The sequence below is a fragment of the Xenopus tropicalis genome, chromosome 7 (assembly GCF_000004195.4).
Source record: "Xenopus tropicalis strain Nigerian chromosome 7, UCB_Xtro_10.0, whole genome shotgun sequence".
Classification (NCBI taxonomy): domain Eukaryota; kingdom Metazoa; phylum Chordata; class Amphibia; order Anura; family Pipidae; genus Xenopus; species Xenopus tropicalis.
The window spans coordinates 4,521,009-4,546,288 of NC_030683.2; the positions used below are offsets into that span (position 1 = coordinate 4,521,009).

General features: G+C 47.4%; 1 protein-coding gene across 1 annotated transcript in view; it reads left to right on the top strand.

Annotated features, from left to right (window-relative positions):
• Positions 1-25,280, top strand: part of atrnl1 (attractin like 1) — a 424,206-nt gene that overhangs the window by 255,662 nt on the left and 143,264 nt on the right. The window contains exon 27 of the mRNA XM_031905726.1: positions 2,547-2,625. Coding sequence (XP_031761586.1) covers positions 2,547-2,625 — 79 coding nt within the window. The remainder of the gene's footprint in view (positions 1-2,546; positions 2,626-25,280) is intronic.

Here is a 25,280-nt window from a genome sequence, read left to right on the forward strand (position 1 = left end):
CGCCGAGACTGATGTGCCGAGCGCCGAGACTGATGTGCCGAGCGCCGAGACTGATGTGCCGAGCGCCGAGACTGACCGATGTGCCGAGCGCCGAGACCGATGTGCCGAGACCGATGTGCCGAGACCGATGTGCCGAGCGCCGAGACCGATGTGCCGAGACCGATGTGCCGAGCGCCGAGACCGATGTGCCGAGCGCCGAGACCGATGTGCCGAGCGCCGAGACCGATGTGCCGAGCGCCGAGACACATGTGCCGAGCTCCGAGACAGATGTGCCGAGCTCCGAGACAGATGTGCCGAGCTCCGAGACAGATGTGCCGAGCTCCGAGACAGATGTGCCGAGCGCCGAGACTGATGTGCCGAGCGCCGAGACTGATGTGCCGAGCGCAGAGACTGATGTGCCGAGCGCCGAGACAGATGTGCCGAGCTCCGAGACTGATGTGCCGAGCGCCGAGACTGATGTGCCGTGCGCAGAGACTGTTGTGCCGAGCGCCGAGACTGATGTGCCGAGCGCCGAGACTGATGTGCCGAGCGCCGAGACTGTTGTGCCGAGCGCCGAGACTGATGTGCCGAGCGCCGAGACTGATGTGCCGAGCGCCGAAACTGATGTGTCGAGCGCCGAGACAGATTTGCCCAGTGCCGAGACAGATTTGCCCAGTGCCGGGACAGATGTGCCGATCGCCAAGACAGATGTGCCGAGCGCCGAGACTGATGTGCCGAGACTGATGTGCTGAGTGCCGAGACTGATGTGCCGAGTGCCGAAACTGATGTGCCGAGCGCCGAGACTGATGTGCCGAGCTCCGAGACTGATGTGCCGAGCTCCGAGACTGATGTGCCGAGCTCCGAGACTGATGTGCCGAGCGCCGGGAACCAATGAGTTGGAGCGTTCGGAATGTTGCGAGCAATCACTGCAAAGTGAGCCCCACAAATGAAATAGAGGTCACTCCAGAACCTTGTTGTTTCACTTCTGCAGTCAAATTGAAAAATATATATAGGGGGGAGCACGAGACAAAATGCTAAATTTCTGCAAAAAAAGTGCTTTTATTTTTATGCCATACACCTGCAGTCACCTAAAGTGACCCCCAAACTGCTTGGATAAACTCATTGGGGGGTGAACCATGACTGTATGAAGCCAGCTGGGTGCAGTTACCGTATGGCGTTTTTCCTTTGTTAGTCTTCGAGCGACAGAATCAACTGGAAAGTTTCTATTTAGAGGCAGGAAAGTGTGTCTGGTTAGTGTATGGGGTAGGTTTTCCACCAGTCCTTGGTCCTCAGAGGCAGGCTGAACATTCAGGCTGGGCCCCCTTAGCCCATAACAAGGTTACAGATATATAGAAACATTGGGGTAACAGTCACCCCGCTATAGTTCCAGGGGTACCCAGGGCACAAATAAGCACTCACCCCAAATCCCCCCCTAACTGGCCTTCAGGCTGGGCCCCCTTAGCCCATAACAAGGTTACAGATATATAGAAACATTGGGGTAACAGTCACCCCGCTATAGTTCCAGGGGTACCCAGGGCACAAATAAGCCCTCACCCCAAATCCCCCCCTAACTGGCCTTCAGGCTGGGCCCCCTTAGCCCATAACAAGGTTACAGATATATAGAAACATTGGGGTAACAGTCACCCCGCTATAGTTCCGGGGGTACCCAGGGCACAAATAAGCACTCACCCCAAATCCCCCCCTAACTGGCCTTCAGGCTGGGCCCCCTTAGCCCATAACAAGGTTACAGATATATAGAAACATTGGGGTAACAGTCACCCCGCTATAGTTCCAGGGGTACCCAGGGCACAAATAAGCACTCACCCCAAATCCCCCCCTAACTGGCCTTCAGGCTGGGCCCCCTTAGCTCATAACAAGGTTACAGATATATAGAAACATTGGGGTAACAGTCACCCCGCTATAGTTCCAGGGGTACCCAGGGCACAAATAAGCACTCACCCCAAATCCCCCCCTAACTGGCCTTCAGGCTGGGCCCCCTTAGCCCATAACAAGGTTACAGATATATAGAAACATTGGGGTAACAGTCACCCCGCTATAGTTCCAGGGGTACCCAGGGCACAAATAAGCACTCACCCCAAATCCCCCCCTAACTGGCCTTCAGGCTGGGCCCCCTTAGCCCATAACAAGGTTACAGATATATAGAAACATTGGGGTAACAGTCACCCCGGTATAGTTCCAGGGGTACCCAGGGCACAAATAAGCACTCACCCCAAATCCCCCCCTAACTGGCCTTCAGGCTGGGCCCCCTTAGCCCATAACAAGGTTACAGATATATAGAAACATTGGGGTAACAGTCACCCCGCTATAGTTCCAGGGGTACCCAGGGCACAAATAAGCACTCACCCCAAATCCCCCCCTAACTGGCCTTCAGGCTGGGCCCCCTTAGCCCATAACAAGGTTACAGATATATAGAAACATTGGGGTAACAGTCACCCCGCTATAGTTCCAGGGGTGCCCTAGGCCCCCTATTCTGATCGAGAATAGAAGTTTTTATCTCAGGATTTATTTGCAATTAACTGACACTGTAACGTTCTCCTGTGTTTCAGCTGCTTTCTGTCCCTGCTGCTGGTGGCGGCGGTCGTGTGGAAGATCAAACAGACCTGCTGGGCTTCCCGCCGACGAGAGGTTTGTTAATAAACTGCATGAAGTGTTTAGGGGGTTTGGGGATCAGACAAACCCTGTAATGGCGTCTCCCTACATTTAGTCGGAGGCGGAACCTGCAGTTCACTATGTTGTTCTATGGAGGATCCATGAGTAATGCTCAGTAATAGGTGAAACTTCTCTGCCAGCGCAAAACTGGGCACAAAGGGCATTGCCTTGTATTGGGGTCACTGGCTCCCCCTACTGGCAGGGGTGTCTCTACTGAACCCACACAAGACAGAACATTCTATCGGACCTTCCTGTAAACACAAACTTTCCATCCGTGCCCTGATTATCCCTCTGTCTGTGCCCGCTTCGTTATCTCCGCGCTTAATTGTTTCTGTGTCAGGGCACGGCTGGGGAATGCCAGGGCTCTGTAATTGCCGCTGTCATGGCGGCGCGTAATCGGATTATCCGCCCGTGATGTTTCAGGCTTAAGGATAAGTAGCGGCGGCTTGGTTACGTCTCGCTGCCAGCGCTCGGCAGTCAGACACAAATGTGACAATGAGGGAGACAAAGAGCCGCGTCGATATATCTCAGGGGGCAGAACTGGGGGCAAGAATTATGGGGGGGGGTGAAAGGGAATGCGCCAGTGCCTTTAGCATAAATACATGGAAAAAACAGAATTTTTGATCTGTGTGCCCATTAAAATGCCAATATAAATGGTCCTTTTGGATCTCACTGTAGGACCATCATTAAAGGGGAACTAAAGCCTAAAGGTCCCCAAACACAATCGCCAAGCGAGCGGATCATCACCCGATATCCCCACCTATGGGTGGGCGATATCGGGGAGCATGTAGGTAAAAAAATAATAATTCAATTGTTTGGCTCTGGGGCCAAACGATCGAATTATATTGCCGGCAATGGGGCAGTTGGTTCGGGGACCACATCCACGAGCCGATGCGGTCCCCGATCCGACTGGATTTACTAACCTGCCCGACGGATATCTGGCCAATTTCAGGCCAGATATCGGTCGGCCAGGCCCCTCGTTGCTGCCCCTACACGGGCCGATAAGCTACCGAATTGGTCCAAGGGACCCATATCGGCAGCTACTATCGGCCTGTGTATGGCAAAAGATGGCTGAAAGTGCTGTACTTACTTTGTGTGCCAGTGGCACTGCACGTGCTCAGTGGGTTCTGGGCCGCTGCTGAGAAGCTTAGGAGGCGTGGGAAATCATCAAGCAGGAAGTGAGATCATTAGTGGGCGGTGTCTATTAGTAATATAAGTAATATATGCCCATTCCTTCGTTTAACCCCTGCATGGGATTGAACATAGGGCCCCAGCAGTGCCCCCTCCCCTCTGTGCAATATAATGCAGAATTAACGAGCTACGAGATTAACGATCCTAGGATTACTTCTGATTCAGCATTTGGCAAATTACCGAGCATTCATTGCCATTCCGGCAGGCTGTGGGTTAATCTCCTGTGCCGAGACAATTAACAAAGGGGTTAATGGGTGGGCTCAGCACTGCTAATCACATATTCTATTAACGAGGTTCCGGTTCCAGAGGAATAAACCTAAAACCCACAAATGACAATGAGATGAAGCCGCTCGTTAGCGCTGTTTGCAGATAACCTTATTAAGGAGATGGGATTTGATACTGTAGATTTAGCAAACGAGCGGAGGACGCACGGAGCGTTCCGCCACCTCCTCGCAGAGCTTTACTTTTCCCTCACTCGCTCATTAATAAACGCTAATAGCTTCTAGTTTGTTAATTGTCATTTAACGAGCAGGGCACTTTAGTGACAAAGAACACATGAATATGTTAATCGGATCCTTAAGTGTTACTGCGGTTACTGTGCGTTCCAACGCCCGCGCCGGGAATGGCTGCCGAGGTCAGAGAGCAACCTGGCTATTCCCTTAGCTCTCCTGCTGTGTTATACTCTCAGCTCCCTGTTTGCTCATAGCCTGTACAAAGAGATACCATAAAACTATGGCACATATGGATTCCCCTGTACTAAGCACAATTCAGCAGGAACAGCCCCCTAAGTTTGCTCATAGCCTGTACAGAGAGATACCATAAAACTATGGCACATATGGATTCCCCTGTACTAAGCACAATTCAGCAGGAACAGCCCCCTAAGTTTGCTCATAGCCTGTACAGAGAGATACCATAAAACTATGGCACATAGGGATTCCCCTGTACTAAGCACAATTCAGCAGGAACAGCCCCCTAAGTTTGCTCATAGCCTGTACAGAGAGATACCATAAAACTATGGCACATAGGGATTCCCCTGTACTAAGCACAATTCAGCAGGAACAGCCCCCTAAGTTTGCCCATAGCCTGTACAGAGAGATACCATAAAACTATGGCACATAGGGATTCCCCTGTACTAAGCACAATTCAGCAGGAACAGCCCCCTAAGTTTGCCCATAGCCTGTACAGAGAGATACCATAAAACTATGGCACATAGGGATTCCCCTGTACTAAGCACAATTCAGCAGGAACAGCCCCCTAAGTTTGCCCATAGCCTGTACAGAGAGATACCATAAAACTATGGCACATAGGGATTCCCCTGTACTAAGCACAATTCAGCAGGAACAGCCCCCTAAGTTTGCTCATAGCCTGTACAGAGAGATACCATAAAACTATGGCACATAGGGATTCCCCTGTACTAAGCACAATTCAGCAGGAACAGCCCCCTAAGTTTGCTCATAGCCTGTACAGAGAGATACCATAAAACTATGGCACATAGGGATTCCCCTGTACTAAGCACAATTCAGCAGGAACAGCCCCCTAAGTTTGCCCATAGCCTGTACAGAGAGATACCATAAAACTATGGCACATAGGGATTCCCCTGTACTAAGCACAATTCAGCAGGAACAGCCCCCTAAGTTTGCTCATAGCCTGTACAGAGAGATACCATAAAACTATGGCACATAGGGATTCCCCTGTACTAAGCACAATTCAGCAGGAACAGCCCCCTAAGTTTGCCCATACCCTGTACAGAGAGATACCATAAAACTATGGCACATAGGGATTCCCCTGTACTAAGCACAATTCAGCAGGAACAGCCCCCTAAGTTTGCTCATAGCCTGTACAGAGAGATACCATAAAACTATGGCACATAGGGATTCCCCTGTACTAAGCACAATTCAGCAGGAACAGCCCCCTAAGTTTGCCCATAGCCTGTACAGAGAGATACCATAAAACTATGGCACATAGGGATTCCCCTGTACTAAGCACAATTCAGCAGGAACAGCCCCCTAAGTTTGCTCATAGCCTGTACAGAGAGATACCATAAAACTATGGCACATAGGGATTCCCCTGTACTAAGCACAATTCAGCAGGAACAGCCCCCTAAGTTTGCTCATAGCCTGTACAGAGAGATACCATAAAACTATGGCAGCATAGGGATTCCCCTGTACTAAGCACAATTCAGCAGGAACAGCCCCCTAAGTTTGCCCATACCCTGTACAGAGAGATACCATAAAACTATGGCACATAGGGATTCCCCTGTACTAAGCACAATTCAGCAGGAACAGCCCCCTAAGTTTGCTCATAGCCTGTACAGAGAGATACCATAAAACTATGGCACATAGGGATTCCCCTGTACTAAGCACAATTCAGCAGGAACAGCCCCCTAAGTTTGCCCATAGCCTGAACAGAGAGATACCATAAAACTATGGCACATAGGGATTCCGCTGTACTAAGCACAATTCAGCAGGAACAGCCCCCTAAGTTTGCCCATAGCCTGTACAGAGAGATACCATAAAACTATGGCACATAGGGATTCCCCTGTACTAAGCACAATTCAGCAGGAACAGCCCCCTAAGTTTGCTCATAGCCTGTACAGAGAGATACCATAAAACTATGGCACATAGGGATTCCCCTGTACTAAGCACAATTCAGCAGGAACAGCCCCCTAAGTTTGCCCATAGCCTGTACAGAGAGATACCATAAAACTATGGCACATAGGGATTCCCCTGTACTAAGCACAATTCAGCAGGAACAGCCCCCTAAGTTTGCCCATAGCCTGTACAGAGAGATACCATAGGGAACACTATGAGATGCAGAATGAAAGGCCAAAAGGAGGGGAAGAAGTTTTTGGGGAGACCTAGTCGGGGGGGGGGGGCTGATGAATACTCGAGCAGGGCCGTTATTTTAATCAGTTCCCGTTAATTAACACGCGAGACAGCGCAGTGAAATGTGGGGACTTGGTTCTGCCTTTGCTTTGACAGGCGAGAAGGCTAAATGATCCCCCTTCAAATTAGCCCCCGACTCCTGCACCAATCAGATCCAACATGTAATTAATCCAAGCGAAAGTGCCACAAACACAAGTGACTGGCGCTCGCCGGATGCTTTATGGAGACAGAAGGCGCCGCCAATCAGACGAAACCTTAATAACTCGCCGCTTGTTATTTCGGAGAGACGGCGTCGAGTTGGAATGTAAAGCAGGCGCTGCCATGTGATTGCCGGGGAGCAGATGTGCCGCATTCAGTGATTAAAGGCAAATGGCTCATCTGCGCAGTGACTGACACACATATGGCCACGCTGCTTCTTTATTTGCCATTCAGTCCCATAGCTCAGCATAGGAAATCCATGCCGCAGACTGTGCTGCTTCCTAAGCCGCCATGCAACAGTTACCCACACTGATCATCATTATTATTAACATTTATTTATAAAGCGCCAACATATCCCGCAGCGCTGTACAATAAGTGGGTTTCATACATTGGGCATACAGAGTAACATATAAAGCAATCAATAACCAATACAGGAGGGGAAGGGAGCCCTGCCCAAAAGAGCTTACACTCTACAAGGAGTAACATATAAAGCAATCAGTAACCGATACAGGAGGGGAAGGGAGCCCTGCCCAAAAGAGCTTACACTCTACAAGGAGTAACATATAAAGCAATCAGTAACCGATACAAGAGGAGAAGAGGGCCCTGCCCAAAAGAGCTTACACTCTACAAGGAGTAACATATAAAGCAATCAGTAACCGATACAAGAGGGAAGGAGGCCCTGCCCAAAAGAGCTTACACTCTACAAGGAGTAACATATAAAGCAATCAGTATCCGATACAAGAGGGAAGAGAGCCCTGCCCAAAAGAGCTTACACTCTACAAGGAGTAACATATAAAGCAATCAGTAACTGATACAAGAGGGGAAGAGAGCCCTGCCCAAAAGAGCTTACACTCTACAAGGAGTAACATATAAAGCAATCAGTAACTGATACAAGAGGGGAAGAGAGCCCTGCCCAAAAGAGCTTACACTCTACAAGGAGTAACATATAAAGCAATCAGTAACTGATACAGGAGGGGAAGAGAGCCCTGCCCAAAAGAGCTTACACTCTACAAGGAGTAACATATAAAGCAATCAGTAACCGATACAGGAGGGGAAGAGAGCCCTGCCCAAAAGAGCTTACACTCTACAAGGAGTAACATATAAAGCAATCAGTAACTGATACAAGAGGGGTAGAGAGCCCTGCCCAAAAGAGCTTACACTCTACAAGGAGTAACATATAAAGCAATCAGTAACCGATACAGGAGGGGAAGGGAGCCCTGCCCAAAAGAGCTTACACTCTACAAGGAGTAACATATAAAGCAATCAGTAACCGATACAAGAGGGGTAGAGGGCCCTGCCCAAAAGAGCTTACAATCTTTAATCACCATGTTGCATAGAGATACAGGTATGGGATCCGTTATCTGGAAACCCGTTATCCAGAAAGCTCCAAATTACGGAAAGCCCGTCTCCCATAGACTCCATTTTAATCAAATGGTTCAGAATTTTAAAACTGAGAGACTAAGACCCAAAAAAAGGCCCTGGGGCATTTTCAGTACACAGAGGCCCAAACAGCCCCCCCCAGTGACACCTTACAGTAGCCCCTCTGGCATTGCCAGAACCCACAGAATGCCATTCCTGGGCTACTCCCCAGGCACCGAGGTGCAACTCAGGGATAGGTATACTCAGCGGATCACATATATGTAGTACCTGCCCCTTCCTGGGCACAGACTGCTGTTTGTATAGGGTTCAGAAAGCTGCCCCCAGGCCCCGACTTGCAATCTGTGTACTGGAAATGCCAGGGCCTATTCTGAATGCCAGTCTGGCCCTTGCTGCCACCCTATCCGTGGGTGCTTATATGGCACATACAGCCTGTGTAACTGGATCGTTGCTCCCACTAAACCAGACCAGGCAACAACAGGATCCTATGGCTCAATAGCGCCCCCATTCTGGAGTCCGAATGTGCCAAACCGTGTGGAACAACCGGCCGGGCACAGACCGTAGCCAGGGACTCCCAGTATTATCTCCCAGTATTATAGGGATTCAAGGAGAAACCATTGTGTCCTTCCCTGAAAGTTACCCAGCCATTATATGGCAACCTGGCCATCTGTTGGGCACAGATCCATTGTTCTGTAGAGTAGCCCGACCCGCTCTGCCCCCCCCCCCCCCGTATGCCCATATCATTAGCACATTCTCAGCATTATTTACAATTATCTCTCTTTGCCTCTATGATTAATGTGCTAATTGTCCCAATTCCCCACGGCAGGCTCTGGGGTTCATTCATTGTGTTGCACTGGCGGGGGGGTGTTACTTCCTGTGTGCCGCTGGCTGCACCGCTCCTCTGTTTATTACTGCCACGCGACTCCCCGTGTTTACAGTCACTGGCACAATGATCTATTGGCTCTCAGACCTTGCAAATACTCCGGCGCATAAATCCCACACAGGCCGGAAACCTGTAAACTCGCTCATTTGTTAAATTGTCAGATTCAGCGGCTCTTAAAATGGCGTTTAGCGCAAGGTGACCCGACTGCCATTGTAACTAGGGTCATTGGCCGGGATGTGCAGGGACTCCTGGGAAATTATATTTCCCTCTTCAGCACTATATATTATACAGTTACTGTGTGTATAGGATATGGGGGTTACGCTGTGCCTATATATTATACAGTTACTGTGTGTATAGGATATGGGGGTTACACCGTGCCTATATATTATACAGTTACTGTGTGTATAGGATATGGGGGTTACACTGTGCCTATATATTATACAGTTACTGTGTGTATAGGATATGGGGGTTACACTGTGCCTATATATTATACAGTTACTGTGTGTATAGGATATGGGGGTTACACCGTGCCTATATATTATACAGTTACTGTGTGTATAGGATATGGGGGTTACACTGTGCCTATATATTATACAGTTACTGTGTGTATAGGATATGGGGGTTACACTGTGCCTATATATTATACAGTTACTGTGTGTATAGGATATGGGGGTTACACTGTGCCTATATATTATACAGTTACTGTGTGTATAGGATATGGGGGTTACGCCGTGCCTATATATTATACAGTTACTGTGTGTATAGGATATGGGGGTTACGCCGTGCCTATATATTATACAGTTACTGTGTGTATAGGATATGGGGGTTACACTGTGCCTATATATTATACAGTTACTGTGTGTATAGGATATGGGGGTTACACCGTGCCTATATATTATACAGTTACTGTGTGTATAGGATATGGGGGTTACACTGTGCCTATATATTATACAGTTACTGTGTGTATAGGATATGGGGGTTACACTGTGCCTATATATTATACAGTTACTGTGTGTATAGGATATGGGGGTTACACTGTGCCTATATATTATACAGTTACTGTGTGTATAGGATATGGGGGTTACACCGTGCCTATATATTATACAGTTACTGTGTGTATAGGATATGGGGGTTACACTGTGCCTATATATTATACAGTTACTGTGTGTATAGGATATGGGGGTTACACTGTGCCTATATATTATACAGTTACTGTGTGTATAGGATATGGGGGTTACACCGTGCCTATATATTATACAGTTACTGTGTGTATAGGATATGGGGGTTACACTGTGCCTATATATTATACAGTTACTGTGTGTATAGGATATGGGGGTTACACCGTGCCTATATATTATACAGTTACTGTGTGTATAGGATATGGGGGTTACACTGTGCCTATATATTATACAGTTACTGTGTGTATAGGATATGGGGGTTACGCCGTGCCTATATATTATACAGTTACTGTGTGTATAGGATATGGGGGTTACACCGTGCCTATATATTATACAGTTACTGTGTGTATAGGATATGGGGGTTACACTGTGCCTATATATTATACAGTTACTGTGTGTATAGGATATGGGGGTTACACTGTGCCTATATATTATACAGTTACTGTGTGTATAGGATATGGGGGTTACACTGTGCCTATATATTATACAGTTACTGTGTGTATAGGATATGGGGGTTACACTGTGCCTATATATTATACAGTTACTGTGTGTATAGGATATGGGGGTTATACAGTTACTGGTATAGGATGGGGTTACACCGTGCCTATATATTATACAGTTACTGTGTGTATAGGATATGGGGGTTACACCGTGCCTATATATTATACAGTTACTGTGTGTATAGGATATGGGGGTTACACTGTGCCTATATATTATACAGTTACTGTGTGTATAGGATATGGGGGTTACACTGTGCCTATATATTATACAGTTACTGTGTGTATAGGATATGGGGGTTACACTGTGCCTATATATTATACAGTTACTGTGTGTATAGGATATGGGGGTTACACTGTGCCTATATATTATACAGTTACTGTGTGTATAGGATATGGGGGTTACACTGTGCCTATATATTATACAGTTACTGTGTGTATAGGATATGGGGGTTACACCGTGCCTATATATTATACAGTTACTGTGTGTATAGGATATGGGGGTTACACCGTGCCTATATATTATACAGTTACTGTGTGTATAGGATATGGGGGTTACACCGTGCCTATATATTATACAGTTACTGTGTGTATAGGATATGGGGGTTACACTGTGCCTATATATTATACAGTTACTGTGTGTATAGGATATGGGGGTTACACCGTGCCTATATATTATACAGTTACTGTGTGTATAGGATATGGGGTTACACCGTGCCTATATATTATACAGTTACTGTGTGTATAGGATATGGGGGTTACACCGTGCCTATATATTATACAGTTACTGTGTGTATAGGATATGGGGGTTACACCGTGCCTATATATTATAACAGTTACTGTGTGTATAGGAATATGGGGGTTACACTGTGCCTATATATTATACAGTTACTGTGTGTATAGGATATGGGGGTTACACCGTGCCTATATATTATACAGTTACTGTGTGTATAGGATATGGGGGTACACCGTGCCTATATATTATACAGTTACTGTGTGTATAGGATATGGGGGTTACACCGTGCCTATATATTATACAGTTACTGTGTGTATAGGATATGGGGGTTACACTGTGCCTATATATTATACAGTTACTGTGTGTATAGGATATGGGGGTTACACTGTGCCTATATATTATACAGTTACTGTGTGTATAGGATATGGGGGTTACACTGTGCCTATATATTATACAGTTACTGTGTGTATAGGATATGGGGGGTTACACCGTGCCTATATATTATACAGTTACTGTGTGTATAGGATATGGGGGTTACACTGTGCCTATATATTATACAGTTACTGTGTGTATAGGATATGGGGGTTACACTGTGCCTATATATTATACAGTTACTGTGTGTATAGGATATGGGGGTTACACTGTGCCTATATATTATACAGTTACTGTGTGTATAGGATATGGGGGTTACACCGTGCCTATATATTATACAGTTACTGTGTGTATAGGATATGGGGGTTACACCGTGCCTATATATTATACAGTTACTGTGTGTATAGGATATGGGGGTTACACTGTGCCTATATATTATACAGTTACTGTGTGTATAGGATATGGGGGTTACACCGTGCCTATATATTATACAGTTACTGTGAGAGATGTAGGGATTTTATTAGAAAGTAAAAACTTACAAGTAAAATATAAACATTCAAGAAACAGAAAAGCAAACAAATGCATCACATTATTACTCAATGATCAAGCAAAGAAGAATCACAAATGAAAATGTACATTTACCCAGAGTGCAACTTCTCTGCCTTTCTCTCAGTCTCTCTGGATTTAATGAAAGCAAGTTCCTACAATTGCCCCTGTGACTTGCCCCACGCTTCTCTCTTCACTGAGGGTAACTTGCAGCGCATATGCCACAGATAATAGCGCATAACAGATATTATAAGATACAGGGTTTTCCGTAGTTACCCCGCGTGGCCAGACACTCACGCCCAACTATCCCGTCGCCATCTCGTATAATTCAAGTTCTCCAAAAAACCCAACTGTAAAGTATTTGCCAGGGAAGATTTGAGGCTCTTGGTAATGACACAGTCTAACAGAAAGTGCTCCTGGGTCTCATCCGTGCCGCAGCCCCAGGGGCATTCCCTGTCCCCCACATTCAGATACCGTAGGTTCCCCCTGACAAACAGTTTCCCCTGGAGGGAGAGCCAAGCGTTATCCTGAAACTTTTTGGGCAGTCTCTTACTGTTTAGGAACTTTAGGCTCAGAGCCAGGGTCTCGCTCGTGCAGTCTCTCAGAGCAAGGGGAACACAAAAGAAAACCTCCAAAATCCTGAAATAAATGTTTTTCCTAGGGGCAGACTTGAGTTCCTCCATCCCTATGTGCCACTTCCTAATGAGCTTCAAGGCCTGAGCTACATGGGGTGGGACACAACCTCCTCTTATCCGGACACTCTTCAGCCTATCATTGAGCAGCCAGTCCTTGATAAAAGGCGATACCCAGGCCCTAATACTGCTCTCCCACAGAGAGTCGTTCCCCTGAGCCATACCCCAAGGTTACATTTGAGGAATATGACACAGAAGAAAGCCACCGGGCACAGCATGCCCAAACCTCCCTCCTTTCTCTGCAGGAAAGTTACTCCCTTTTAACTGGGTTCAGTCTGCTCCCCCAGAGCATTTGGAAGAACAGACTGTGGACTCTTGCGTAGAAAAATTCTGGCAACAAGAAGATATGAGAGACAAACAGAAGCAGAGGGACCAAGAAAGACTTGATAACGTTAATCCTTTCCCTATAGGTCAGCCTCCAAGCCTTCCATCGCTGAACCTTTGCTGCACAGGCATTCAGTTTCTCATCCCAATTTGCCTTTGCATCATCGCCCTTCCCAAATTTTACACCCAAGATCTTAATCCTCTCTGGGGCTACAGGGAAGTCTTTTAGTTGGAAACCCGGCTCTTCCTCTAAGACCCAAAAAGCTTCCGATTTTTCTTGGTTGACAAGAGACCCAGAGGCCTCTGAGTAGCTTCTGATGTGCTCCATTACCATAGACGCCTCCTCTGGTCTAGACAGAACAATGGTCACATCATCCGCGTAGGCTACTAACTTAAAGGGCTGACTCAAGGGAAACCGAACACCCTCCAATGCACTATGCTGTAATGCTCTTAGGAAAGGGTCCAGAGCAAACACATACAAAAGTGGACTGAGAGGGCACCCCTGTCTTACCCCTGCTCCCACCTCAAAGTCTTTGCCTCTCCAACCATTAATCAATGGAAAGCTTCTTGCCCCTTGATACAAAGTCTGTAACCATCTGACAAACTGACCCGGAATGCCGTATTTCAGCAAAGCAGCCCATAGGTATTGGTGATTAACTTTATCAAAAGCCTTTGCTTGGTCCAAGGTCAGAAGATACTTTCCCCATTTATGGACTTTGCACCTCTCTAAGGCCTCTCTTATTGTAAGGACTGCTCCAAAAATGCTACGTCCCTCCACTGTGCAGTACTGAAAGGAAGATAGTAAAGTGCCAGCAAACTTACTTAGCCTTGAAAAGAGAATTCTTGCAAGAATCTTTCTGTCAGTGTTAAGAAGAGCAATGGGCCTCCAATTCTCAACATGCCTTGAGTCCTTCCCCTTTGAAAGCAGGATCAAGGAAGAGTATCCCATAGAGGGAGGAAGACTACCCTTCTCCAAACTCTCATTGAAGACTTCAACAAGAACAGGAGCAAGTCTGTCTTTAAATCTTTTGTAAAACTCTGCTGTTAGACCATCAGGCCCTGGGGCCTTTTTCTTTTGCTGTTTGTCTATGGCCTGAATCACCTCTTCCAGTGTTATTTCTGCTTCCAAAGTGGAAAAATCCAAATGATCAGTATTGGGACCTGGGGTTGCCTTCAAGAAAGCCTCGGTCTTTCCCTTATCCAAAACTCTTTCCCTGAAAAGCCCAACATAGTAAGATCTAACGGCTTCCAAGATCCCCTCCTTGACTTATGAAAATGACCCTGGGAGTCATAAAGACCCTCAACCAGCTTTTTCTCAACAACCTCTTTGCAGTTCTGGCAAGGATCTGGGCAAACAGAAGCCCCATAATCTCTTTCCAGAACCAAAGACTTGTACCGGCTGTACTGATGTTGCCTGATCTGTTGCTTGAGTCGGTTTCGCTTTTCAGCCCCCTCCCCTTCCGAAATACAGATCTCTAGCTCCTTTCTCAAGGACTGGTACCTCCTCTCCTTCTCCCTCCCTTTTTATAAGAGATAGACTTGAAGAGGGACCGGAAAGAATCCTTGGCTGCATCCCACCATACAGATAGAGAATCATACAGCTCAACCTTTGATAGCTGCATCAGCAGCAGATCCTCAAAAGATTGTTCTGCCTGTTCTCCTTCCAGGGAACCTACATCAAGTCTCCATAAACCCCTCCCAATCTTGGGCTGGTTCCGGATACCATACAGAAAGGAGAGTACCGAGTGATCTGAGAACTCAACGGCCTTCTCACAGACCTCTGTAAAGGATTCACCTTTCTTAACAAAAATCATATCTATTCTGCTGCTTCTCTGCCCACAGAAATACGTATGTTGCCTGCCCGACCCCCCCATGTGGCCACATCTACTAAACCCGCATCCTCAGCCAACTTATTCATAAATGAACCCTCATATTTACAGAATCTGCCAGTCCTGTCTACTGCCCTCAGGACTTGGTTGAAGTCCCCTGCCAAAATGACTGGACTTGATGTATACAGGTACGGTTTGATCTCTAATAAGAGTTCCCTTCTCTCTGAGGGCCCCTGGGGGCCATACACATTGATCATCTGATCAGATTCCCTTGGAATACAATGTCAAGCATCAAACAACGCCCAACCTGGATTTCTATGATTTTTTTAATCTCCAACCCCTGAACATTTTTGAAAAGTATTCCTACCCCTCCTGCCGGCTCCTCAGCAATAGACCAAAAGGAGGGCCCGTGCCACCAATCTCTTTTGGCTTCAAAAATCTCACTTCTGGTTGTGAGCCTGGTCTCCTGCAAGAAAAGGATTTCAGCCTCCACCTTTCTAAAAAAATCAAAAGCCAAAAATCTGGTCTTCCTATTCTTAATGCTACAGACATTGGCTGTAAGGAATGGGATAGGATGATCCATCATTAGGTCTTGTTTTGCTTCTGCCTACCACCCAACCCCTTCATCACCCCTTCTTTTCACCTGAACTTTTGGGGTACTCTCTGCCCCCTCCAGGTCAACCACCACCTCCTCCCCTGGGGACTCTGCCTCCTGACTCTCCTCCCCACTCTCTTTCCTCTCTCTTTTTTTCCTGTCCTTCTTTGCCAAGGCCCTAGCCTTCTTCTCCTCTTTCCTCTCCTCTTTCCTCTCCTCCTCCCGCAGCCTCTCCTCCTCTTCCTCAGCGAGATCCCCCCAGGTTTTACCATCTGGCAGGACAAATCTGTTGTCTGTTGCTACCGTCATTTTTGGGGGAATGTTTTTATTTTTCTCTGAGGATTTCCCCCCGCCACACTCCACTCCCCTTCTCCTCTAGGCTTACTGACCCTCTGCTCTCCTTCCTTTTTCCCACTGTTCCCCTTGGGTAACCTCCCTTGTGCCCCACCCACCACCTTAGTAACTGGGGCAGAGGATTCAGGCTGCACAGCCTCCCTCTCTGGTTCCACTACCTCTGAGGTTTGATCCCCTTCCTCCAGAAGTTCCATTGAGAGGCTCATTTCCTCCTCCAAATTAGAACACCCTGCCACCATATTGTGCCATGCGTCGGGGCAAGAGCTGTGGGCGTGGCCTAACTTTAAACACAAATTGCAGCGGATTTTCTGGCATTCCTTACTGGGGTGCCCAGTCTCACCACAGAGGGCGCACTTTTTGAACTGTGCATTTAACTGCAAAGTGCCTGTTTGATCCGCACTTGAAGCACACCCTGGGTTGGCCGGGGTAGAAACAAACGCCCCTGTCCTTCCCAATAAAAAAGGAATTGGGGAGGTGCTTGGGGACATGGAGATTCATGTGCAGTTTGACCTGCACCTTCCAACCTCCTACCCAGAAACCCTCCTCATCATACAGTGGGGTGAAGGGGGACAGAACGGTGCACTGTCTCTTTAGCCAGATCAGCACGTCATCCGGGTGCACAGACTCAGTCTTAAACATGATGGTGACTGTCTTGGTGTCGGGCCTGGAGACTGGGGTCACCCTAAACCCCTCCCACTCTGGGGCACCTTTCTTACCCTCATACCTGCGCCAGAAATCATCCAACCCCTGAGACAGTTTGAAGCCAAGATCAAACTCAGTGTCTGTGACACTTATCAGCCCACTTACGTCTGCAGGGGTAAAACCCAGGGACTGTTTGATGAGATTCCTGCCCACAAACCTGCGCCCCGGGAACTCACCCCTCTCCTTCTCCCACTTGATCTTCACTACATTCTTCCTCCTACTGGCCGCACTCTCACCCGCCATAGAGACATTCTGCTGAAACAGTCTCTTACCATCCCAGGCACCTCTCCTCCCTTGTGCCCCTTCACTCTCGGTATTTACAGGGGGATTCCCTGCACCCTCTGTGGCACCACTTTCACCCACTCTTGCTGCAGCATCACATACGGTTTTATCAGTCAATGGTGCAGCCGTGCCAGTACTCCCAGCAGCCATATTAGTACTCCCAGCAGCCATGTCAGTACTCCCAGCAGCTGTGCCAGTACTCTCAGCAGCCATATGAGTACTCCCTGCAGCCATGCCAGTACTCCCAGCAGCCATGCCAGTACTCCCTGCAGCCATGCCAGTACTCCCAGCAGCTATACCAGTACTCCCAGCAGCCATGCCAGTACTCCCAGCAGCCATACGAGTACTCCCAGCAGCCATATGAGTACTCCCAGCAGCCATGCCAGTACTCCCAGCAGCTATACCAGTACTCCCAGCAGCCATATGAGTACTCCCAGCAGCCTTGTCACACTGCACACTCACATGAGGCACACTCCCACCAGACACACTCACAGTATTAACATTAGTGCATGGCAAAGAATCAGTCAGTGGATCCCAGGAATCCGCACATGACGGACCCCCATTCCCACCCGCAGGAGTCACAGTCCCTTTAGGAAAAGCAAAAGAGTCTTTAAAACCCTTTTTCAGTTGGTTTCTCTCCATTTCCTGGAACCTCCTGCGGTTATTATAAAGCTCTCTCCAGGGCTCTATAACTGCCAGAACCCCGGTAATGTTACTTTCAATGTCCTCCAAGTCTTTGTTTAAATAAGCAATTTTTTGAATTGCTTTTGCTCTCTGTGCCCCCCTAAGGGCCCCGAGTCCAGCCACCATATTGTCTATACTCCCCTCCAAAATGTTCCTTTTCTCCTCCAGAATGTTAATGTCTCTCAGAGCCCTGATGATCTGGGTCTGATTGGGCCCAGCTGAGCCCACAGTCTCTGGCTTCCCAGCGCCATTGCTAGCAGCTGTCTCTCCCCCATCACACAGGTGCATTGCTCCTACCTGGGCCATTGCAGCAGTCTCAGAGCTCTCTCTCAGCGCCTCCTCAGCCACTTCCATAGCCACACAGCCTGCGGCCTCAGCACTCTCCATGGCTGCCTCGCAGCCTGCAGCACTTCCCTCCTGGGTCCCAGCATGCCTTGCAGCAGCTTCCTGGCTTGCCTCTGACCTGCAGCTCCCAGCAACAGAACTGCCGTTTTCCGCAGCAGAACTGCAACTCTCTGCAGTAACCTCGGCTTGGTCGTCCAGGGTGTTCGCTCGCTCAGGGACCTCCATTACAGATGGAACGCCGCACGTGCCGGTACTTTCTCCTTCTTTGTCACTTTTAGCCATGGCCTTCACCTCCTTGCGCACCTCACTGCTCTCAGCCGCTGCTGCCAGATTGGGGGGAGCAGCCTTCCTGCTGGATCTCAGGCAGATCCTCACTCCTTTACCCGGAGTTACCACAACTTTCTTCCTCATTCTTTTGAGGAAAATTTTTTTGGGGAAATTGCAGAAAGAAAAAAAAAAAATAATTCTCCTGAGAGAAATCCTCACAACCTGCAAAGTTTGCAGGTAAAAAGCACTCCTCCCAGACCCAAAAAGGGCCTGGGAAACCCTCACAGTCTGGAGCTCACACACACACCTCCTCTCAGTATGGGAGTACAGCTTATTGTGTGCCCAGAACATTCCCTCTCTGTATATTTGTATTTATACATATGGGTAGGGGGTGCCATAGTGTTTCCCTTAGACAGTACAGTATGGGGGTACAGCTTATTGTGTGCCCAGAACATTCCCTCTCTGTATATTTGTATTTATACATATGGGTAGGAGGTGCCATAGTGTTTCCCTTAGACAGTACAGTATGGGGGTACAGCTTATTGTGTGCCCAGAACATTCCTTCTCTGTATATTTGTATTTATACATATGGGTAGGGGGTGCCATAGTGTTTCCCTTAGACAGTACAGTATGGGGGTACAGCTTATTGTGTGCCCAGAACATTCCTTCTCTGTATATTTGTATTTATACATATGGGTAGGGGGTGCCATAGTGTTTCCCTTAGACAGTACAGTATGGGGGTACAGCTTATTGTGTGCCCAGAACATTCCCTCTCTGTATATTTGTATTTATACATATGGGAGGGAGGTGCCATAGTGTTTCCCTTAGACAGTACAGTATGGGGGTACAGCTTATTGTGTGCCCAGAACATTCCTTCTCTGTATATTTGTAACAATAAGAATATACCCCCCCCCACACACACACACACACTCAGACAATCATTATCCCTTTGTTGCTGAGCAGATGAGTGGCACAATGCTATGAGCCAAATGGCAGTGAGTGTGATGGTTATTGGGGTGCAGGCTCTGGAAGCCACTTGGCACTGGGATGAAAGGGGCCCATTCAGACACACACATGAGGGTAATTGTACATGAATGCGTATCCTGGTGGGATCAGTGACCCCATTGAGCCATAACAATGAGCGGTTTGTTCTGTCAGTGTAAGTGGCGTATGTCAGGGTGCCGCACACACAGACCCCAGTTGCACACAAGCTCCCTATTATCCCCCCTATTGTGCTCTCGGGCCCCTCCCGGCAAATCACTTACTATCCCTCTGTCTCTGCCTTCTGCTCTGTATGTCAGTGCGACAAGCCAGGTATCTCAGGGACCTCCGTCCTCTTGTCTCTTTGATTCTTAATTGCATCTGTACCTTGTATTTATTTATTTGTATTTATTATCATAAAATACAGGTATGGGATCCCTTATCTGGAAACCCATTACCCAGAAAGCTCCAAATTACAGAAAGCCTGTCTCCCATAGACTCCATTTTAATCAAATAATTCAGAATTTTATACTGATTTCCTTTTTCTCTGTAATAATAAAACAGTACCTGTACTTGATCCCAACTAAGATATAATTACCCCTTATTGGGGCAGAACAGCCCTATTGGGTTTATTTAATGGTTAAATGATTCCCTTTTCTCTGTAATAATAAAACAGTACCTGTACTTGATCCCAACTAAGATATAATTACCCCTTATTGGGGCAGAACAGCCCTATTGGGTTTATTTTATGGTTAAATGATTCCCTTTTCCCTGTAATAATAAAACAGTACCTGTACTTGATCCCAACTAAGATATAATTACCCCTTATTGGGGGCAGAACAGCCCTATTGGGTTTATTTAATGGTTAAATGATTCCCTTTTCTCTGTAATAATAAAACAGTACCTGTACTTGATCCCAACTAAGATATAATTACCCCTTATTGGGGCAGAACAGCCCTATTGGGTTTATTTAATGGTTAAATGATTCCCTTTTCTCTGTAATAATAAAACAGTACCTGTACTTGGAGATCCAAATTACGGAAAGACCCCTTATCCGGAATACTCTTGGTCTCAAGCATTCTGGATAATGGGTCATATAGCTGTAATAGTAGCTTATAAATAAAGATATACTTACTTACAAGGAGGTCTGTTTGAGGGTCCAGGCTGGTTGCTTTTCTCCCATTACAGTTTGGGGGCATTTGGTCAGTCTGAGCCTAGTTTGCTTCTGTCCAATCACAGCCTGACAGGCTCCTCCCCCATTGCTGCCATTGCTGGGCCCTGTCTCCATCATGTTCTTCTAAGCATAGTGTGAGAGACATGAGTCCCACCGCTGCCACCAATTTGTCATGAACCTGGGATTTGGCCACAAGGGGTTACACTTAGTCACCTTACATGCATGTTGGAGGGGGTTTACTTCTTATTTAGGCAGAATATTAAAGCCAAATAGAATTCTGGTCTGGCCAATGAAATGGAAGTTTTGCTCTCGGCTCAGAGCCATTGGCCGATTCTGCTCGGTAAAACTTTCCCTAAAACCTTTGTTCCTTAATGTATTCCTAACGTCGCGATGAGAATCGTGCGTCTCTTTCTTTGGATCATTCGGGAAAAAAAAGTTAGTAATTATCCAATCGGAGACCTTGACCCCCCTACAAGTATCCGGTGGAAAAGTCTCCGGCGCGGCGATTCCCATGACAGAGAGATATTCTCCGAGTGTCACATCCGTGATATGAGCTTCATTTCTTGGCGGCAATTATTATGCAAATGTTATTGCTGCCGACAAACGACCTTTATCATGAATTGTTTTATAATGAAGCAAGGTCATAACGAGCCGGCGTCACTAATAGAGGTGTCTCTGACATTGTAACTTGCCCGAGCCGCCAGACAAATCACTAACCGCCGCCTCTTCCGATATAAGTGACAGAAGCTCCGAGTGCACCCCAATCTCTCGCTGCTTTGAGGATCAGGGTTTTACTAGTATAGATAAAAAATATACCCCCTGAGTTATACAGGGAACTCTGAGTATCACTCATGTATTATAAGGGATAATGTACCCCCTACTGTAAATGATAAGGATATTAGCAGTCACTGAGGGGTTCTGTGCCCCCCATATAAAGGCACAAGGCTGCAGGCTGAGTTATACAGGGAACTCTGAGTATCACTCATGTATTATAAGGGATAATGTACCCCCTACTGTAAATGATAAGGATATTAGCAGTCACTGAGGGGTTCTGTGCCCCCCATATAAAGGCACAAGGCTGCAGGCTGAGTTATACAGGGAACTCTGAGTATCACTCATGTATTATAAGGGATACTGTACCCCCTACTGTAAATGATAAGGATATTAGCAGTCACTGAGGGGTTTCTGTGCCCATATAAAGGCACAAGGCTGCAGGCTGAGTTATACAGGGAACTCTGAGTATCACTCATGTATTATAAGGGATAATGTACCCCCTACTGTAAATGATAAGGATATTAGCAGTCACTGAGGGGTTCTGTGCCCCCCATATAAAGGCACAAGGCTGCAGGCTGAGTTATACAGGGAACTCTGAGTATCACTCATGTATTATAAGGGATAATGTACCCCCTACTGTAAATGATAAGGATATTAGCAGTCACTGAGGGGTTCTGTGCCCCCCATATAAAGGCACAAGGCTGCAGGCTGAGTTATACAGGGAACTCTGAGTATCACTCATGTATTAAAAGGGATAATGTACCCCCTACTGTAAATGATAAGGATATTAGCAGTCACTGAGGGGTTCTGTGCCCCCCATATAAAGGCACAAGGCTGCAGGCTGAGTTATACAGGGAACTCTGAGTATCACTCATGTATTATAAGGGATAATGTACCCCCTACTGTAAATGATAAGGATATTAGCAATCACTGAGGGGTTCTGTGCCCCCCATATAAAGGCACAAGGCTGCAGGCTGAGTTATACAGGGAACTCTGAGTATCACTCATGTATTATAAGGGATACTGTACCCCCTACTGTAAATGATAAGGATATTAGCAGTCACTGAGGGGTTCTGTGCCCCCCATATAAAGGCACAAGGCTGCATTTACTAAAGATTAGGAGATTTCTCAGACAGACCGAGAATGATATTTTGCTATATTTTAGCTCTCATGCAGTTAATAGAGCAATATGCTACAGTGCCAATATCAATATATACAAAGAGGAAAATACTGTAATTAATCACAGTTCCCAGCTTGTTGGCCAAATCTGTTTTCAGACCCGTTCCCCACGCTGTCGTGATGTTTGGTGTTTATTTTATGTCCGGATTCTCACTCCGGCTATAGGGACAATGTTTATGTAGCACCAATATAATGCGCTGCTCTGTACATAGGGGTTGATATAATTAATACTGGGCAGATATAAGGAGGTGTTTATTATAGAATAGCTTTCCTTGCAAAGCCAAGGGGGGGAGAGAATGACTTCCCTGCCCTGTAGGAGATTGAAACCCTCTCATCGTTCACATGCAAAATATTTTGAAATGAAATTAGTGTGACAAGTCTGACCCCCACGCTGCTGACACTCATTTTCTGCCGGCGGAGCTGCCTGACCCCTATCAGAGCCGAATCCTTGTTTTGGCAACGCGTGAAATCCTTAACGCACTGGAGACTCGGCCCCCAAAGAAGCTCATTGTAGGAGTTCAAGGGTAACGCGGCGCCATTCTGCCCCCCCAGAACTGATGCCATTTAGCGCACAAAGGGGCATTTATTGTGCCAGGGATCTGCTTATTGGGCAGTTAGTAATGGGCAGGGGAGACCCAGTCTCGCTGATATTTGTCGCTTCTTGTACTTCCACGGGGCACAAAGGGGCTTCAGGTGTTCATAAATGGTGAGAGAATGGTTGTAGGTCTATTAGAAGTAGTGGGGGCTGACAGGTATAGGGGGGCTTGGGTGGGGGTTTGCCCCCGGTGCCAAGAGGATATGCCCTACAGAGTGCATCTGTGCCCACATTAGGCACTGGTAGGATCAGTAAATGAACCCTTATGCCCAACACATGAACCCATGGGGGATACAGTGGATTGGGCCTAATTCAGTCTTCTCTTTTGGGGTCCAGAACCCTAATCAAGTCTCACAAATGAGTCCAAGGACCATTACCATTGAAGTGACTCATTGATATCCCCATTTAAGTTTCGGGGGGATCAGTTGGAAAGGGTAAAGGAGAAGGATTGGTAAAATCACTGGTAACCCCCCATCCCCCCCAGTGCTCCTATTGAAATCCCCCAGGCTGGTGCATTTTTCAGGGGCACCGGCGTATTAGCAAATTATAAATAACGGGACGGGGGTACCAATTTAACACCCCCAGTAATTTCCGCTTTCCTTCTACTTTAGGACTGGGGCCTGCCCGATTTCCAGGCAGATATCAAAATAGAATGGTTTGTTCTTAGCAACTTTTCAATTGCTCTCCATTTTTTTTATAGTTTTTAAATTATTTGACTTCCTCTTCTGACTCTTTCCAGCTTTCAAATGGGGGTCACTGACCCCGGCAGCCAAACCCTATTGCTCTGTGAGGCTATAGTTTCATTGCTGTTGCTTTTTATTTCTAATCTTTCTATTCAGGCCCTCCACTATTCATATCCCTGTTTCTCTTTCAAACCACTGCCTGGTTGCTAGGTTAAACTGGACCTTAGCAACCAGACTACTGCTGAAATTCTTAACTGGAGAGCTGTTGAACAAAAACCTAATTAATTCAAAAACCAAATAATAAAAGCAAATGATAAAAAATGAAGACCAATTGCAAATTGTGCCCCGCCACCAAGCAACAGAAGGTATTGGATGCCGTTTCCCTTATGGCCCCGCCCCCAGGCAACAGAAGGTATCGGGCATTTCCCTTAGTGCCCCGCCCCAGGCAACAGAAGGTATTGGAGGGCATTTCCCTTAGTGCCCCGCCCCAGGCAACAGAAGCTATTGGAGGGCATTTCCCTTAGTGCCCCGCCCCAGGCAACAGAAGCTATTGGAGGGCATTTCCCTTAGTGCCCCACCCCAGGCAACAGAAGGTATTGGAGGCCATTTCCCTTAGTGCCCCCCCCCCAGGCAACAGAAGGTATTGGAGGGCATTTCCCTTAGTGCCCCCCCCATAGGCAACAGAAGATATCTGGGGGCATTTCCCTTAGTGCCCCGCCCCGGTCAACAGAAGGTATTGGAGGGCGTTTCCCTTAGTGCCCCGCCCCGGGCAACAGAAGGTATTGGAGGGCGTTTCCCTTAGTGCCCCGCCCCAGGCAACAGAAGGTATTGGAGGGCATTTCCCTTAGTGCCCACCCCGGGCAACAGAAGGTATTGGAGGGCATTTCCCTTAGTGCCCCACCCCGGGCAACAGAAGGTATTGGAGGGCATTTCCCTTAGTGCCCCACCCCAGGCAACAGAAGGTATTGGAGGGCATTTCCCTTAGTGCCCCACCCCGGGCAACAGAAGGTATTGGAGGGCATTTCCCTTAGTGCCCCGCCCCGGGCAACAGAAGGTATTGGAGGGCGTTTCCCTTAGTGCCCCGCCCCGGGCAACAGAAGGTATTGGAGGGCGTTTCCCTTAGTGCCCGCCCCGGGCAACAGAAGGTATTGGAGGGCGTTTCCCTTAGTGCCCCCCCCCCAGGCAACAGAAGGTATTGGAGGGCATTTCCCTTAGTGCCCGCCCCGGGCAACAGAAGGTATTGGAGGGCGTTTCCCTTAGTGCCCGCTCCGGGCAACAGAAGGTATTGGAGGGCGTTTCCCTTAGTGC